This window comes from Amblyraja radiata, chromosome 9 (genome assembly GCF_010909765.2).
Source record: "Amblyraja radiata isolate CabotCenter1 chromosome 9, sAmbRad1.1.pri, whole genome shotgun sequence".
Classification (NCBI taxonomy): Eukaryota; Metazoa; Chordata; class Chondrichthyes; order Rajiformes; family Rajidae; genus Amblyraja; species Amblyraja radiata.
This window is the reverse complement of record NC_045964.1, coordinates 3,442,382-3,461,167: the sequence shown is the minus strand read 5'-3', so window position 1 is coordinate 3,461,167 and position 18,786 is coordinate 3,442,382. Positions and strand designations below refer to the sequence as shown.

The following is an 18,786-nucleotide window of genomic DNA, read 5'->3' as shown; positions in this document are numbered from 1 at the left end:
CACAATACTCCAGGTGTGGTCTCACCTATATAGCTATAGGATCTTTGGTATTGATTATTGTTATTGGTTTGTTTTGTGGGGGAGGGAGGGAGGAAGTACAATAACCAATCTGCTGAATGCACAACTAAAACTAGGTCAGGCATGCGGAGAGTGTTGGTTAGGACAGATCAAGTGTGCGTGTTGGGGCCGGGCCGGGCCGGGCTACAACACCCAATGAAAGGAAGAGGCGGGCTGGTTGGCGTCCCGGGGGGGTGTAGACCGGCCGCCGCTCGGATTGGACGGCATTTGATCTAGAAAAGGCTATAAACCAAACTACCTTTGGAAAATTTCGAAATAGAAGAGCTCGGTTGTCCAGGAGCCGGGTGGGCGAACATAGTCGACTCTACGCTGCCACAGCGCAGGGATTAGACGCTCGTCCCAGTCCCGGTGCATGTGGAGCGGGTCCGGCCCGACCCGACCCAGCTCGTCCGCCCGCCCGCCCGCTACCGCACAGTCAGTCCCCGCTGCACTCCGCGCCCGCTCGGGAAATGGCACTGGATTTCGCTGCCGGGTGCCTGGGAGGTGAGTGTGGGGCCGAGGCCCGGGGGAGACTCTGGTCGGCACGGCCGGTGCCACGTCCCTGCCGCCGGGCCCGGCACGGCTCGGCTCGGCTCGCACACGAGGGGGGGGGAGATGGGTGTGGGAGCTCCCGGGGAAGGTGTGGGGAGAACCGGGGGAGTGGGAAGCATTGGGGGTGGGGGTGAGGAGAGACAGTGGGCTGGAGAGGTGGGGGAGAGTGGTGGGAAACAGCTTGAGGTGGGGGATGGGGGAAGGGGTGAGTTGTACAGCTGGGAGTGGAGGTGGGGGAGAGGTGCAGGAGGTGAGGGGTGCAGGAGGAAGAGGGTGCAGAGCAGGGGAGGGGAGTGGAGAGACGGGGTGGGGGAGAGGTGAGGGTGCAGGAGGAAGAGGATACAGAGCTGGGGGTGGGTACTGAGCTGGTGGGGAGAGAGAAAGCTTTGGGTGAGAGGGGTTGCAGAACTGGGGGTGGAGAAGGGGAGAGTTGGAGAGGAAAGTGGGGTACAGAGCTGAGGGGAGGGGGTGGGCGCTGAGGTTGTGGGGAGTTTGGGGTGGGTCACAGAGCTGTGGGCTGGCCATGCCCGGCCGGGGGAGAGGGGGCCGGGGGCAGGCAGCATCGCCGAGCCGGGAGATCAGTCTCAAGCCGCTGATCCCGCCCGCAGCTATTTATAATCCGCACCGGCAGCCGTGCAATCTTGGCACCAAACATGCAGCGTGGATAGAAAGAATCGCAAAATGAAGTAAAATGTTGCACTGGGCCGCTGATCTATCTGCCTGTGTCTCTGCGAACCCGTGTTTACCCCGGGTAAATAACGCGTTCCGTGGCTTGGTGCATGATGTCGTTAAGACGCTGTTACAGAGATGATTAAAATAATATATACTAGACCAAGTGCAGACCCGTTGGGTCTGTTTCCCCCAACGTGCGTATATATTTATATATACACACACACACATTGGGATGTTTACGTAAAACGCAAATGTTCCCCTGAAAACCGAATCAGCAACGCTGTCTGATGAGCGGTGTACGGTATTTAAATTGTTATCAGTGTTTGTTTATTGCATTATGTATGTCCACAGACCTGCCCTGCTGCTGTATGATCGGATTTACTCTCTTTCCCCCCCCCCCCCCCCCACCCCCCAGTCGCAACAGGGACAGAGTCCCCCTAGTCCTGATGAACCCACTGACTCCCACAACTATCCAGACTACACTTCTTCCCACCCTGCCTCCTGCAAATACTACACCCCCCTACTCTCAATTCATCTTCCTCTGCCGCATCTGTGCCCAAGATGAGATGTTACATACCGGGACATCCGAGATGTCCTTGGTCTTGATCATAGATGAGGCCCTCACAAGGTTCTCCTCTGTGTCCTCTCCTCCCCCCCCCCCCCCCCCCCCCCCCCCCCCCCCCCCAGTCCCCCTAGTCCTTTCCTTTTGGCACGGTAAGAATTTCACTATTCCATTTTGGTACAAGTGGCAATTAAATACTCTTGACACTTGAGACCAGCCTCAAGACTACAGAAGAGGTGTATATTAAACATATGTTTAAGAGCATATTCTGGGAGGCGGGGGTTGTGGGTCATTCCAATAACAGGTCGCCCGTAGATTGCTGTGTAATCTAATCAAATCCATCCGATGTCATAAAACTAGGTGTTAGACTAGAGTGTACTGTACTGCATGCTACTTGAATTACTATTGATCTTGCTGAGGTGTTTCAGACCAGATTCAGATTCAAATTTATTGTCATTGTGCAGTGTACCATACAGAGACAACGAAATGCAGTTAGCTTCTCCCTAGAAGAGCGACATTAGAATATGAGCAATAAATACATATATTTAGGTGCATAATTACGTGTTTGCATTACTCAGACAATTTTTTTAATTGCTGTGCTGTGTCCCCTTGTGTTTCTCAAAGCTCGGATGGGCTTTGGGTAAATGTGAACAGTTAATTGTCATGTGTACCGAGGTACAGTGAAAAGCCTTTGTCATGTGCTATTCAGTCAGTGCAAAGACAATACATGATTCCAACAGTGCCATCCACAGTGTACAGATACAGGATGCAAGGAATTGTGCGTTTAGTGCAAGATAAAGTCAGATTAAAGATATTCTGAGTGTCTCCACTGAGGTAGATGGGAGGTCAGGTCCGTTCTCTAGTTGTTGATAGGATGATTTTGTTGCCTGCTAACAGCTGGGAGGAAACAATCCCTGAATCTGAAGGTAGACAAAAATGCTGGAGAAACTTAGCAGGTGAGGCAGCATCTATGAAGCGAAGGAAATGGGCAAAATTTCGGTTCGAAACCCATCTTCAGACTGAAGATGGGTATCAACCTGAAACGTTGCCTATTTCCTTCGTTCCATAGATGCTGCCTCACCTGCTGAGTTTCTCCAGCATTTTTGTCTACCTTCGATTTTCCAGCATCTGCAGTTCCTTCTTAAAAACCTGAATCTGGAGGTGTGTGTTTCATGTTTCTGCACTTGGGGTACAGAGCTTTGTGTGGGGGGGGGGGGGGGGGGGGTTGGGTAATGGTAGTTGGGTTGTTCATTATGTCTCGAGCACTCTGAGAATGTCATTTGTTCATTAGAAAACAAAGGTGTGGGAGAACTTGTAGCGGGTTTAATTGACATTGACATTTGAGTGTCCAAATCCACTCAAATGAAGTTAGAGTTGCAACATTTACATTTTGAGGCCAATACAATTTCAATTCCACTTTTTCTTGAAAGGAATACTTGGTTGTAATTTTTGTTTTGTGGTTTGACTTGGAAACCCTGTGACTTGCAGTCAGTTCTTGCAACATGGGCCATTTGGTGCCATAGGCTCGTGGAGCATGTAAACGGGCCCTTTGGCCCAACTTGCCCATGCCGACCAACATTCCCCATCTGAAATGCAGCCCCTCCATTATCTTGTACAACTGTAATATAATGTCCCATCTTCTATGCTCAATGCCCTGACTGATGAAGGCCACTATGTTGAAAGCTTTCTTGACCACCCTATCTACTTGTGACACCACTTTCAGGGACCCCTAGATCCCTCTGCTCTACAATACTCCACAATGCCCTACCATTCAACGTGATCCTACCCCACTTAGCATTTACCTTCATTAAATCCCATTAACCATTCCTCTGCCCAGCTGATCCTGCTGTAATTTTTGATTATCAAGATCCGGCTGTAATTGCAGATAACTCTTGTCAATTCATATAATAGTAATGGGGCTGTCCCACTGTACGAGCTAATTCAAGAGTTCTCCCGAGTTTCCTCTGATTCGAACTCGGAGAATTCCGGTATTAGCCGCTCGTAGGTACTCGGGGCTCTCGTGGACATTTTTCAACATGTTGAAAAACCTTCACGAGCTTACCAGAGTACCTGCCGTTAAGAGACGTCCCCAAGCTCCGACGTACCAGCTACGTACATTCTACGTGGTTACCATGAGTTTGATTTTTTTTTAAACTTGGGAGAGCTCTTGAATTAGCTCGTACAGTGGGACAGGCCCTTAAGTCTACTAATTGCCCAATGTCCGCAAAATGAATTAATTACCTCGTTGGAGATTAGAGATAAGATAATGTAGATTAAATACTTTTCTCACGCTTTGCTACAAATGTAGTGAATTACAAATAAACCTTTGGACCAAAGGGCAAGGTTCTGGACTGTGTGGAAAGGAGCTGCAGATGCTGGTATATACTGAAGATAGACACAGTGCTGGAATAACTCAGCGAGTCGGGCAGCATCTGGATGGCTGATGTTTTGGTTCGGGGCCCTTCTTCAGACCCTGGACTTTCTGTTCCAGAGCCATGCGTTTGAATTCACTGTAATAAATGGGGAATTTTAATTTGCGTCATTAAATAAATCTGGATTTATAGTAAAGTGTCATCGCAGTAAAGATAATATTGAAACGGCTAGATTGTTTTTGAAGTTGTATTTCATTTACTGAGGTTCTTCAGTAAAGGAATCTGCCATCCTCACCTGTTCTGGCTTGTTTGTGACTTTGACTTAATTACTATAAGTAATTAATATATATGCTAACATATTCTGGATATTTGCATGCCATAAACAAATTAAAATTGCAGATGACACCAATACCAGTGGTACAGTTAAAAGATTTAATAGGAATCTAAGGGGCAACATTTTGCACACAGAGTGTGGTGGGATATATGGAATGAGTGTAGGTAGTTGAGGTAGGTATTGTAACAATTTTTAAAAGAGGTCCATGGATAGGGAAGGGCTAGAGGGATATGGGGCAAATGCAGGCAGGTGGGGCTGGCGTATATGGGGCATGGGCTGAAGGGCCTGTTTCCATGCTGGATGAGTCTTTAACTATAAAGCCGATCACTTGGGGAGAGTGGGCAAGAGAATGGCAGCTGGAATTTAAGTCTGACAAGTGGTGATGCATTTTGGAAAGTTGAACCAGGGCAGGACCTTGCCAGTGAATGGCAGGACCCTGGGGAGTGTTATTGAATAGAGTCCATGGGGTACAAGTAAATCCTTCACTGAAAGAGCTTTGTGGCACACTTGTCTTCATCAGTCGACGCATGGGAAATTGAAGCTGGCACATCATGTTGCAGTCGTACAAATCCTGAGTCGGGTTGCTCGTGGAGTAGTGTGTGCATTTCCCTTCACCACACTAGAAAGGCGTGATGAAGCAAGGGGGAGGCTGTGGAAAAGATTCATCAGGGTGTTGGACACAAAGTGCTGGAGTAACTCAGTGGGTCAGACAGCATCTCTGGAGAAAAGGAACAGCTGACGTTTCGGGTCGAGGCTCGTCTTCAAACTGCCTGGATTGAAGGGCTCGTGTTATCAGTGGAAGCTGGATCAGCTGGGTTTGTTTTCCCTTGAGCGACAGCGACTGAGAGATAACATGATAGAGGTGAATATAATTTATGAGAGGCATGGGTAGAGTGGATGGCTGGTGTCTGCTTCCCCTAGTAGGGTGTTTAAAACTGGAGGGAAGGGTTTTGCGGTGAGGTGGGGTTAAAGGAGGTCAGATGGCTAGTTGGCATCTGGAGAGGGCTGCTGGTGGAGTTGGTGGTAGAGGCGGGAACAGTAGCAAGATTTAAGAAGCGTTTTGAAGGTACCAGGGTATAGAGGGATCGGTAGTTGAAGCGGGCAATAGGATAAGTATAGGTGTGCATGATGGTTGGCATTGATGTGAGGAGGCTAAGAGTCTGTTTCCATGCCGTGCGAGTCCATGGGCAACAAACATCAGACTGTTGCACACTACAAACCCGACTACAAACAACCTGGGTTGAATGAGGGAATGAGGCATTTTGTATAATTTGTATAATTCAAGAGTGTTTTATTGTCGTATGTCGTAAAGCAGAGCACTGTGTTTACACAAACCTGTTGTCCTGCTGCCTGTCCCACGCGTGTCCTTGGCACGCAAATTACGCAACCTCATGGTCGCGTTGAGGCACACGGGCATTGTATGGCCGCGCGGGGCCGGTCCCACTTAGAAGCGCGGAGGAGTTTGTAGTTGTGCGCGACATCGCGCGGGGCTCCGAAATTTTTGTAGTGAACAAAATCTTCACGCGCCAACGGCCTGTCGCGGAACTGACGGCCAAAGTGGGACAGGACCAAGACCCTGGCGCGATGCAACGTCTCACCTTCAACAGCAGCAGAAGCAGGCAAACGATCACCGAACTCGGCCTGGGGCTCACAGCCGTTGCGGTCCGGATCCGCCCCCACTTCTTCTCTCAGAGCGGGGCCAAGAAAATTGAAAATAGACACAAAATGCTGGAGTAACTCAGCGGGACCGGCAGCATCTCTGGAGAGAAGCAATGGGTGATGTTTCGGGTCAAGACCCTTCTTTTCAACTGAAGAAGAGTCTCGACCCGAAACGTCACCCATTCCTTCTCTCCAGAGATGCTGCCGGTCCCGCTGAGTTACTCCAGCATTTTGTGTCTCTTCGGTTTAAACGAGCATCTACAGTACCTTCCAACACCTGCTATTTCTTATCTTCTTAGATAAAAGTAAGCTTTCTTAACTATAAGACCATTATTACATTACATCTTGCAGGCCAATGAAACAAAGGTCTCTTTCTAAGCATTATTTCTTGTAAAAGTTAGAGCAGAATAGCCTCGTAGTAAAATATTTATTAGATTGGAAAAAATGTACACCAAACTCTTGGTTTATTGCTTCAATGCAAATTTTCTGATTAACTTAAACAAATACATATTAAATAGTGTCACGTTAAAAGTCATTGCCATATCGATCGTCTATATTTGCATTGGCACATATCAAAGACTTCATGTTCAATTAAAACTGAACAATGCAAATAAATAACAGTATGTAAAGTATGGCATAATTTCAAGGCATGACACTATTCATTAAATTGCAAACCAGTTAGATTTTGCTATGATTGCATTTGGTGTTCATCTTCAAATGACGTCACGCGCTCCAGACGGCTGTGCGTAAGAACATGCAAGTGGGACAGGCCCTTAAGAATGTCACGTTTTGCTACATATGACAATTAAACACTCTTGGCCTTTGTGCATGAGATGCAATTGGGTGACCAATAACGAAGAATTGTAAACTCGTAATCTTGGTCCATGCTTTCAGAATTCAAAACCATCCTTGAATCAACTCAAATTAGAATAACATCGTTTAAATGTGCAGAAATTGGATAACGTTTATAAATTTTTTTAAGTGCTAAATCTACTGGGTGAACAGGGTTTTGTGTGTTGTCACACCTACAGCAGGTGGAACTCCAGATTGTTCCCTGGGGTTTTGACCCCCACGCCCTGCACAAGTTGCCCCCAGTTTGGGCATTGGGTGTTGGAGTGCCAACTGGAGGTGCTGAGGTGTACCCGCAAGGCTAGAGAGAGTGTGTGGGTAGCACGTTTTTTGAGGCAGTTACCCACTGCTTAGTAAAGGCCATTGGAGAAGGATTGGGTGGCCACCATGCTGAGGCAGGCAGGCAGGTGGGACCCAATGCTTGCTCCACTCCCCTTCCTCAGCTGAGCCACCCACCGCGATTATAGTTCTGGCTAGACTTCAAGATACATTTACCCCCGTTACCAGGGCAATCTCAGGGTGCATCTTTATCCAAAACAGTTTCTACGATTGAAAATGAGGGTTAAATGTATCCAAGTCTAGCCAGAACTACGATCCCTAAGGGTGGCAGAGCTGAGGATAGGAAGTGGAGCAAGAATCCCACAAGACTAGATGAGAGACTCCATCTTGAGAGGAATATGTAGGCACTTCTACAGTGGTGAACATGGAATTGGGTGGTATAGATAGACAAAAGGCTGGAGTAACGCAGCGGGTCAGACAGCATCTCTGGAGAAATGGAATAATAATAATAATACATTTTATTTATGGGCGCCTTTCAAGAGTCTCAAGGACACCTTACAAAATTTAGCAAATAGAGTAAAAACATGTAAGCGGAATAAAATAAATAGTAAAGACATCACCAGTACACAAATTAAAGACAGAATTCAATCCAGACAAAAATCAAAAACACAATACGAAGAGAGAGCAGCGGCAGCTAAAGCGCGCCAGCGTACACTCTCCCTTCCGGCAGCCATCTTGGACACAGAATAAAATAATCATTTACACACAAAAAAACATCCCCCCACAATGGTTACCACTGTGGGGGAAGGCACAATGTCCAGTCCCCATCCCCAGTTCTCCCATAGTCAGGCCTATTGAGGTCTCCACAGTTGCCTCTACGGAGGCCCGATGTTCCTGTCCGTTCTCGCTGGGTGGTGTTGCTCCGGCGTCGGGAGAGTCCTCACAGCGGCTGGGACGGCTGGAACGGCCGATTCCCTACCGGAGTCCGTGGCTTCCGAAGCCGACAGGCCGCGTCGGTTGGTGCTCCGAGGCTCCCGATATTGAAGTCGCCGCCGCCCGCGGCTGGCCGCTCCGCAGTCCCGCAGCTCGACGGTGTTGAACACGGCGGTCTCGGCATACCGGGGCTCCAGCGCGGCGACCCAGGCAAGGCATCGCCCGCTCCGCGATAGCGCTCCAGCGCTGTGCCGCCACCGAAGTTGAAGGTGCTGGGCGGTCCCCGTCAGGAAAACGCCGCTCCACTCCCGCTGGTAGGCCGCAACGACGGGTCGACGGTGCAGCTCTGGGGGGAAAAAGCTGCCTCACCGACCAGGTAGGGACCTAGAAAATAGTTCCCCCCCCCCCACATAAAAAAAGTCAAATTCCCCAACAAACAAGGGACAAAATTCACTAAAACTAATAAAAAAGTGAATTGAAACAGACAGCTGCTGGTTAGCAGCCATTCCCCAAGATGGCTCCTCCCATAAGTTACATTTTGAGTCAAGACCCTTCTTCAGACTGCGGACAGTGTATTTATTATCTTGTGTAGAAACAAAGAACTGCAGATGCTGGTTTATACTGAAAATGGACGCAAAGTGCAGGAGTAAATCAGCGGGTCTGGCAGCATCTCTGGAGAAAAAGGATGGGTGGCGTTTTGGGTGTGGATCCTTGTTCAGACTCTAAGGCTACCCACCGGAAATGTCACCCATTCTTTTTCTCAAGAGGGGTATTACCGTGCTGCGTACTGCCACAAATGTCTCGGGATGGTTGCGGGACCTTGGAGCGGGAAGGTAACGAGCCAGAGGTGCGTGGGTAAAGAGAGAGACAAGAGATCCTGCAACAGGGATTTCGGGAGGTACGTGGCAGGTGACCTACACGTCCTGATCTCTCAATTTATTTCTAGTGCATGTGGTAGAAAATGTAAGAATAGGAGGATAGAATGTTACTAAAAGGACGGAAGCATCTAAAATATTGTTGATCATTTGGTTTGTATTTATTGAATATTTTTGTTTTATTTATATTATCTATTGAGACCTGTGTTTATAGACCTCTTGTGCTGCTACTGGCAAGAATTTCATTGTTTTGTTGTATGTGACAACAAATCAGTTTTAGTTTGGAGATGCAGCGCGGGAACAGGCCCTTCATCCCACCAGATCCGCGCCGACCAGCGATCCCCGCACATTAATACTATCCTACACACACTAGGGACAATTGGCGCTGTAAGGCAGCAACTCTACCACTGTGCCACCCTGGTTTTGTGGATCATAATGGAATGGTTATAGAATCCACGGATATAGTTCGCTATTCTGATTTGGAGTAGTTCAAACTAGAGGTCAAAGGAATGCATTTTAAAACAAAACCACATAACCTCGGATGAATTGCAAGATGAATTCATGGCTTTTTTTTGTTTTCGCTTAGAGTTGTCTTTCGGTCTTTCCTTTTCCACTGATCTCTTCAGCATTCGCTGTCAGTTGTGGCCGTATGTATGGAACCACTGCATCGATATCAACGGAATTAGGTTTCAGAAATGCAGTACTGTGCAGCTGTCACTAAATATCCACGTTTAGTGTAAGCGAGGATGAATTTTGTGTTGTCTGTCTTTTCAGCTGAAGGGATTCCAGATTCTTGTATTTATGAACATTCACTATTCCCCATGTAAAACTTTGATCTGCTGATGGCATAAATCAATAAAAAAATTCCCATTAAATTTATTATGTGTCTTTACCACAGAATATATAAACTCTCCCCTCAAAATATTTGAGTTTATTTTTAGCAAGCAATGTCATTGGGCAGAATGGTGGTGTGGTCAGATGCCTCAGTGCTTCCGTGACTTGTGTGGGAGAATGAACTGTAAGATGACGTACCAAACCTCCAGGAGTGGATATTGAGACGATCACTTGGGACATAGATAAGGGGAATGGTTGGGGAGTCTAAAACTAGAGAGCGTAATAAGCCTGTCCCACTTTCCCGAGTCCTCTGCCGAGTTGAAAGGACCTTTATTTAAAAACAATTTATTTTTTTAAATCAAGATTTTTGTGATCTACGAACTCCACCTCCCGACTATCTTTTCACTCGTGGACTTTTTTGCCATGTTGGGAAAAACATCCCGACTTACCTGATGCCCCGAGTACCTACGGCTGGCATAACGAACCGTTACGATATATCTACAGACTCGCTACGGACATTCTCCGAGTTTGAATCAAGGGAAAACTCGGGAGAATTCGTGAGTGACTCGGGAAAGTGGGACAGGCCCTTGGGTTTAAGATTAGAGGGGAAAGATTTAAAGTGTGGCTCGCGGGGAGGAGGGGTGGGCATAAGGAACAAGTTGACTTTAGTTTTGGCTTTAGTTCATTATTGTCACCTATACCAAGGGACAGTAAAAAGCTTTTTTGTTGCGTGCTATCCAGTCAGCCGAAAGACTGTACATGATTACAATCAAGCTGTCCATAGTGTACAGATACAGGGAGGCAGATAAGATTACACCCATTGAAAGGGTTTTGGACAGGCACACGGAATGAAAAGGTTAGAGGGATGTGAGCCAAATGGGGAAAAGCTTAGCCAGGCATCTTGGTCGGTGTGCCTAGACCAAACTGGGTGTCAAAAGCCACCATGCTACATAACTCCATTAATCTCTGAATCGTGAGGAATTTCATGTGTTAAGTGAGGGAGAATCCCTATAATTGGTGCAATGGGCATCAAATTGTTGAATTAAATTCGGCAGAACTCTTTTGGCTAATATGTAGTAGGCATAATGAGCGGGCATGAATTGTGATTTAAGTTTTAAACAATGAAGGTGTATTGGAGGGAACATGTTTTTGTGTTGGTGATCACAATTCCATTAGTCTTCTTCTTCTGTCATATGTCTTTTAGACCTGCAGCTCCGTTGAGGCGAGCCAGTCCAACGTGTCATCGTCCTGGTCAATCAGACCTCGTTCACCATTCGTTTACAAATTCCATTAGTAAAGTTATGGAAAAGGACAAAGATCATGTAGGTGTTAGTTTTAAATCTGGCAAGACAAATTTTAACTTGCAGGAAAATAGCTTAAGGCCAGTGGACTGGGAACGTATCCCTTGGCAACTGTCCCTTGCCAAAGGGAGGCATTAGGATGGCTGGTCAGTGAATTCAGTTGTTACCTTCACACAAGAGGCGGGACTGGTAGGCTTAGTTTAGTTTGTCACATGTACCAAGACGCAGCTTTTGTTGAGTGCTAGCCAGTCAGCAAATAGACTACACATAATTACAATCTTGCCATCCACAGTGTACAGATACAGGATAAAGGGAATAATGTTTAGTGCAAGATAAAGTCTGATCAAAGATAATCTGAGGGTCTCCAATGAGGTAGATAGTATTTCGGGACTGTTCTCCAGTTGTTGGTAGGATGTTTCAGTTGCCTGATAACAGCTGAGAAGAAACTGTCCCTGAATCTGGTGGTGTGCATTTTCACAAACCTGTACCTCCTGCACGATGGGAGAGGAGAAGAGGGAGTGAGACTACCCCTGGATTAAGCCGCTAGCCTTGCTGAGGTAGCGTGAGGTATAAATAGAGTCAATGGAAGGGAGGTTGGTTTGTGTGATGGTCTGGGCTGCGTCCACAACTCTCTGCAATTTCTTGTGGTCTTTGATGTTCCCAAACCACATCACAATAAAATGTTTTCTAGATGTTACTTGTTGCAGTTCGCCATTTGAATATTTTACATGTGTTTCCATGACATCTACCCATAATCAGTAATTCATTAGCTAGTTGTTTCAATAGTTAAATAAATAATTTGGATCATTTAAGATGTGCCAGGTATGTTGAAGTGAAATATTGTTAATGTCCTGCACATGCAATATGATGGTGTTTTCCAGTTGTTAATAGGCATTATTATTGTTTACTATCATAAAGGTTGGGCCACAATGTTCAAGACTATTGCTTTGACTTGTGTAATTCATCACTCTTTAATCAGTAGAGAGGCTGCGCTTTGTACGCCACCAGGGACGCCACATGATCGGCAGCCCCGCCAACAGTCTGTTTGTCTTTTTTAATTTTTAGTGCGTTTAAAAAGTTTGTGTAAATGTTCTCTAGTTTGTTTTATGTGGGGGGAGGGGGAAACGTTTTTTCAGTTTCTTACCTTGCTGGAGATGCAATGTTTCCGGACCACATCTCCGGTTGCTCTGCGGCCTACCATCGATGGAGCTGGAGGCTTCCCCGGACTGACCTTGGGCCCCACCGTGGGGCACTTAACATCGGAGTCGATCCCTTGCCTGGGATCGCTCCAACCGCAGCCTACGGATTACCATCGAGAGCTCGCAGTCTCGGGAGAGGTCGAGCCGGGAGCTCCAACGATGCAGAGGCTCGACCAGCCCTGACGCGAGGTCCGATCACCGGCGCGGGGGAGCTGACATCTCCCCGATGCAGGAGCAGGATCTGAACGCCCCGATTCGGAGGGCCCAAACGGCGCCGACTACGGGAGTCAAGATTGTCAACGGAGGGCTTGAGGCCCCCGACCATGGGAGAGCTAGGAAGGGAAGAGATTTGAACTTGTTTTCACCTTCCATCACAGTGAGGAATATGAAGGTGTCACTCTGGTGGATGTTTATGTTAAAATGTGTTTTGTGTGTTCCATTGCTTTTTATTTGTATGACTCACTTGACAAATGAAATTCCTCGTATGTTGCAAAACATACTTGGCTAATAAAGTATTATTGTGATTGTGATTTTAGTTAAGAGCCCTAGGCTAAATGTATCACCAGTAGACTTGCTTGATGGCTTTGATGTAGAATGAGAATACATTGGCGCAATCTTTCATTAAATGGAGACGGGGCAACAATTAATTAATTAATTAATTAATGTACAGCGATTGTGTCATTGCCAGTCCAAATATACTTGTACCAAATATAGTGAGATGTAAAAATCACTCTGTTATTGGCAGGGAATCTCTCCCCATTTGCTGTCACACAATGACAAAGCAACACCTGTGTTTATGAAACATCTTGGAGTTTGTCTGTTTCCTGGCATTGAAACAGGAGAAAGATGATTTAGGATGGCACCAAGCATTACTCATCGCTTTGTGAGTACACCACATGAATAGACATAGAAAATAGGTGCAGGAGTAGGCCATTCGACCCTTCGAGCCTGCACCGCCATTCAATATGATCATGGCTGATCATCCAACTCAGTATCCTGTACCTGCCTTCTCTCCATACCCCCTGATCCCTTTAGCCACAAGGGCCACATCTAATTCCCTCTTAAATATAGCCAATGAACTGGCCTCAACTACTTTCTGTGGCAGAGAATTCCACAGCTTCACCACTCTCTGTGGGGAAAAAAAAAATTCTCATCTCGGTCCTAAAAGATTTCCCCCTTATCCTTAAACTGTGATCCCTTGTTCTGGACTTCCCCAACATCGGGAACAATCTTCCTGCATCTAGCCCCAATCTTCCTGCACCAACCCCTTAAGAATTCTGTAAGTTTCTATAAGATTTCCCCCTTCAATCTTCTAGATTCTAGTGAGTACAAGCCGAGTCAATCCAGTCTTTCTTCATATGAAAGTCCTGCCATCCCAGGAATCAGTCTGGTGAACCTTCTCTGTACTCCCTCTATGGCAAGAATGTCTTTCCTCAGATTAGGAGACCAAAACTGTACGCAATACTCCAGGTGTGGTTTCACCAAGACCCTGTACAACTGCAGTAGAACCTCCCTGCTCCTATACTCAAATCCTTTTGCTATGAATGCTAACATACCATTTGCTTTCTTCACAGCCTGCTGCACCTGCATGCCTACTTTCAATGACTGGTGTACCATGACACCCAGGTCTCGTTGCATCTCCCCTTTTCCTAATCGGCCACCAAGTGCCCGATCTATCCACTTTGATCATTGCCCCAGCACTTAATCATCTGAAGGTCCCGACCTAAAATGTCGTCTGACCATGTTCTCCAGCGATGATGCCTGACCTGCTGAATTACTCCAGCACTTTGTCTTTCTTGGTAAAGCAGCATCATAAACCCATCTGTTGCATCCACGTAATCTTTTTTGTTGTTGTTGCAGTCTGGGACAATTGGGAAGTGCTCCAGCTAATGTCTGTGCTCCTCCCCTTGGTTCAAGAGCCAAGGTGTGTCCAACATGGGGTGAGCAAGTGCAGATGATACATAGATACATAGAAAATAGGTGCAGGAGTAGGCCTTTAGGCCCTTCGAGCCTGCACCGCCATTCAATATGATCATGGCTGATCATCCAACTCAGTATCCTGTACCTGCTCTCTCTCTATACCCCCTGATCCCTTTAGCCACAAGGGCCACATCTAACTCCCTCTTAAATATAGCCAATGAACTGGCCTCAACTACCCTCTGTGGCAGAGAGTTCCAGAGATTCACCACTCTCTGTGTGAAAAAGTTTCTTCTCATCTCGGTCCTAAAGGATTTCCCCCTTATCCTTAAGCTGTGACCCCTTGTCCTGGACTTCCCCAACATTGGGAACAATCTTCCTGCATCTAGCCTGTCCAACCCCATAAGAATTTTGTACGTTTCTATAAGATCCCCTCTCAATCCTCTAAATTCTAGCGAGTATAATCCAGTCTTTCTTCATATGAAAGTCCTGACATCCCAGGAATCAGTCTGGTTCTGCCCCTGGTATTGCTGGTGGCCGCACGCGTTTGGTGATGTGGCTGCACCTTATTGTTTGACCTTGTTCATTGAGGGGTAGAGAAGGAGGTACAATGTCACCTTGCTCCCCTGTGCTGGAGGTTGTGGATTCCCATGTTGGCCTCATCAGTCACTTCTGGTCCTGCACCGCCAGTGTACAAGGTCTGTGTGACCACTAAAGAGATGACTGCGGTGAATTGTGTTGCAGGTTTAAAACCAAAGATACTTAATTCAATGACACTTGGTTTAGTTTAGAGGTACAGAGCGGAAACTGGGCCCTTCAGCCCACCGAGTCCGCACCGACCAGCGATCCCCGCACAGTAACACTACCCAACACACACACTAGGGACAATTTACACTTATGCCAAAGCAATTAACCTATAAATTTCTACGTCTTTGGAGTGTGGGCGGAAACCGAAGATCTCTGAGAAAACCCACGCCATCACGGGAAAAGCGTACAAACAGCGCCCCTTAGTCGGGGTTGAACTCTGGTCTCTGGCACTGCAAGAGCTGTAAGGCAGCAACTTTACCGCTGTGCCTCTGTGCAGCCCTTCATTTTCACATGAAATTTAGTTTTTGCATAAAATCCTGTAAAATTATACTATGGATAAACACGTCGTAGCTAAGTGCGATGACTGTAGTGTAAGAATAGTAGACCAAGGTAGTACACAGTGGTCACGTTCTGGTGCCAACTTGTGCCCTTCGTTTCAAAGTTAATGGTACAGATTCCTATCTTGGCCTTTTGCATGTATAACATGGGTGAGAGGTTTCCCTGATTTAAAAACCATCCAAGTGAATAAAATGGCCAGCAATGTGAGACTGAGCTGCAAGGTTAGATTGATTGGAAGATGCAGTATGGAAACTGACCCTTTGGCCCACCGAGTCCATACTGACCATTCATCACCTGTTCACACTAGTTCTATATTATCCCACTTTCTCATCCACTCCCCATACTCTCGGGGCAATTTGCAGAAGCCAATGAACTTACAAACCCGCGTGTATTTGGGATGCGGAATGGTGCCATTCAGCGCCGCCGTATGGAGGAGCCGATCTGTTGCTAATTCATGAGAACGTCTCATTGAACACACCAAGAACCTCTACAACCAGGTAGAGAGCAGAAGATAGAGGGTTCAAAACAAATCATTTTTAAAGTGCAATCATTAACAAAGTAGACAGTAGTTTATTACAAAGTCTCGAAATACATTCTACTAGTTTAGCTTCAGATTTATTATTGTTATATACTTAATTAAGATGAAAGTTTAGATGAATTAAGATTAGTTACCGGCTGGTTATTTTTATTTTGGGCGTAGGAAAATTCATGACACAATTTATAGGGGACAACAGAAACCTACATTTATATTGGAAACATAGAAAATAGGTGCAGGAGTAGGCCATTCGGCCCTTCGAGCCTGCACCGCCATTCAATATGATCATGGCTGATCATCCAACTCAGTATCCTGCACCTGCCTTCTCTCCATACCCCCTGATCCCTTTAGCCACAAGGGCCACATCTAACTCCCTCTTAAATATAGCCAATGAACTGGCCTCAACTACCTTCTGTGGCAGAGAATTCCACAGATTCACCACTCTCTGTGTGAAAAATGTTTTTCTCATCTCGGTTCTAAAGGATCTCCCCTTTATCCTTAAACTGTGACCCCTTGTCCTGGACTTCCCCAACATCGGGAACAATCTTCCTGCATCTAGCCTGTCCAACCCCTTAAGAATTTTGTAAGTTTCTATAAGATCCCCCCTCAATCTTCTAAATTCTAGCGAGTACAAGCCGAGTCTATCCAGTCTAGTTAATGAGAGCTAGGTTAGGTGACAACCAGATTAAATATTGATCTAGATTGCCATCTGGGTAGGGAGTGGATGAGAAAGTAGGATAACATGGAACCAGTGTGAACTGATGATGGATTGTTGGCATGGACTCGATGGGCAGGTTTCCATGCTATGCGAAGAGATCACCATGGTATTATCTGGTTTGATTGAAAGTCGTGCTAAACAAAGATGCCTCAATTAATAGTTTGATTAATCAATCAATGGTACTTTGTCACATGTACAGAGCAAATGCACAATTAATTTATTTGCATAAAGTTCAGTAAAAGTATGACTAATACATAAGCATAATCTTGGTAAAGTACTAGTGTACGGGAATAATACACTGAGACAGTATCCAAGAGTCTCCATGTTTTGGTGCCATCTTTCAAACATTTAATTGATTGATTGATTACTTTATTAATCCCCTTATTCAGGGGAAATTCTGATGTCCTTGCAGCACACTAATAAAAATACAACACAGTATTCATAAAGAAATTCAACACCAAAACATCCCCCCACAGTGATTCCCACTGTGGGGGAATGCACAAAGTCCAGTCCCCATCCTCTTGTCCACCCATAGTCGGGCCTATTGAGGCCTCCACAGTCGCCGCCACGGCGCCCGATGTTCTCGCCGGGTGATGGTACTCCGGCGTCGGGAGAACCCCCAGCGGCTTGGGGTGCCAGGAACGGCCGCCTTCCCGCCGGAGCCTGCGGCTTCCAAGCCAACAGGCCACGCCAGACGGAGCTCCGCACACTGGTGATCTCGGCGAGATGTAAGTTCAACGTCGCAGCTGGCCGCTCCGCAGAACCGCGGCTCCACGATGTTTTCCTTGGCGGTACCAAGCATACTGGAGTCCCAGCGCGGCGACCCAGGAAAGGCATCACCCGCTCCGCAATAGCGCTCCAGCGCTGCACTGCCGCCAAAGCCGATGTTCTGCGCCGCCGCCAACGCCGATGTTCTGGCCAGGTCCCCTCAGGGAAACGTCGCTCCAGGACCCGCTGGTAGGCCGCTAGGACAGGTCGAAGACGCTGCTCGGAGGAAGGCAACCCCTCCGACCAGGTAGGGACTTAGAAAAGCAGTTTACCCCTTCCCCCCCCACCACCCCCCACACATAAAAGATTTAGACCCCCTGACTGTACACTTAACGAACTAAAAATAATAAAAAAGAAGGGGAAAAAACGGACAGCTGCAGGACAGGCAGCCGTTCAGGACAGCGCCTCCTCCGGATCGCTAATCAGAGTTTTTATAAATGTAGAGTTCTTAACTTGGCCGCAAAGATTTGGAGGGGCACGGTGGAGCAGAGGCAGAGCTACTATCCAAATCCAAGACTAAATTAAACCTGTTGACAGGCGACGTGGCAGTCGGCCTGGCCAAGTGAGGTGCGGTTTCACTACACAAGAATAAACCTGCATCTAAACGTAAATTACATATCACCTGGCATGAAGAAAAATGCAGCAAAACAGCAAGGCGTTGTCTGTGCAAAGAGACATTTTCTTCTTGGACACACGAGTCAATATCAGACGTGGGAAAATGAGCAAAACAGCTGCAGGCGGGGTGAATAACCAACCATGAGACCTGTTGAGGCGGGGTGAATAACCAACCATGAGACCTGTTGAGGCACGGTGATCACTTTGTTGTCAACCTTTTATTTATGTACATTTATTATTATATTCTACATAGGCAAGTAAGGTGAAAGTAAATCCAAAGGGTTTCTACAGCTATATTAATAGCAAAAGGATAACGAGGGATAAAATTGGTCCATTGGAGAAACAGAGTGGGCAGCTATCTGCAGAGCCAAAAGAGATGGGGGAGATATTGAACAATTTCTTTTCTTCGGTATTCACCAAGGAGAAGGATATTGAATTATGTGAGGTAAGGGAAACGAGTAGAGTAGTTATGGATACTATGAGTTTCAAAGTAAAAGAAGTACTGACACTTTTGAAAAATATAAAAGTGGATAAGTCTCCAGGCCCTGACAGGATATTCCCTAGGACATTGAGGGAAGTTAGTGTAGAAATAGCCGGGGCTATGACAGA

At 46.6% G+C, this 18,786-nt stretch overlaps 1 protein-coding gene across 2 annotated transcripts in view; it reads left to right on the top strand.

The window, feature by feature from the left end:
* The first annotated feature begins 212 nt into the window (after positions 1-212).
* slc25a29 (solute carrier family 25 member 29) overlaps positions 213-18,786 on the top strand; it is a 39,473-nt gene continuing 20,899 nt past the window's right edge. For both annotated transcript variants that reach the window (XM_033026506.1, XM_033026507.1), the window contains exon 1: positions 213-561. In XM_033026506.1, coding sequence (XP_032882397.1) covers positions 528-561 — 34 coding nt within the window. In that variant the 5' untranslated portion in view covers positions 213-527. The remainder of the gene's footprint in view (positions 562-18,786) is intronic.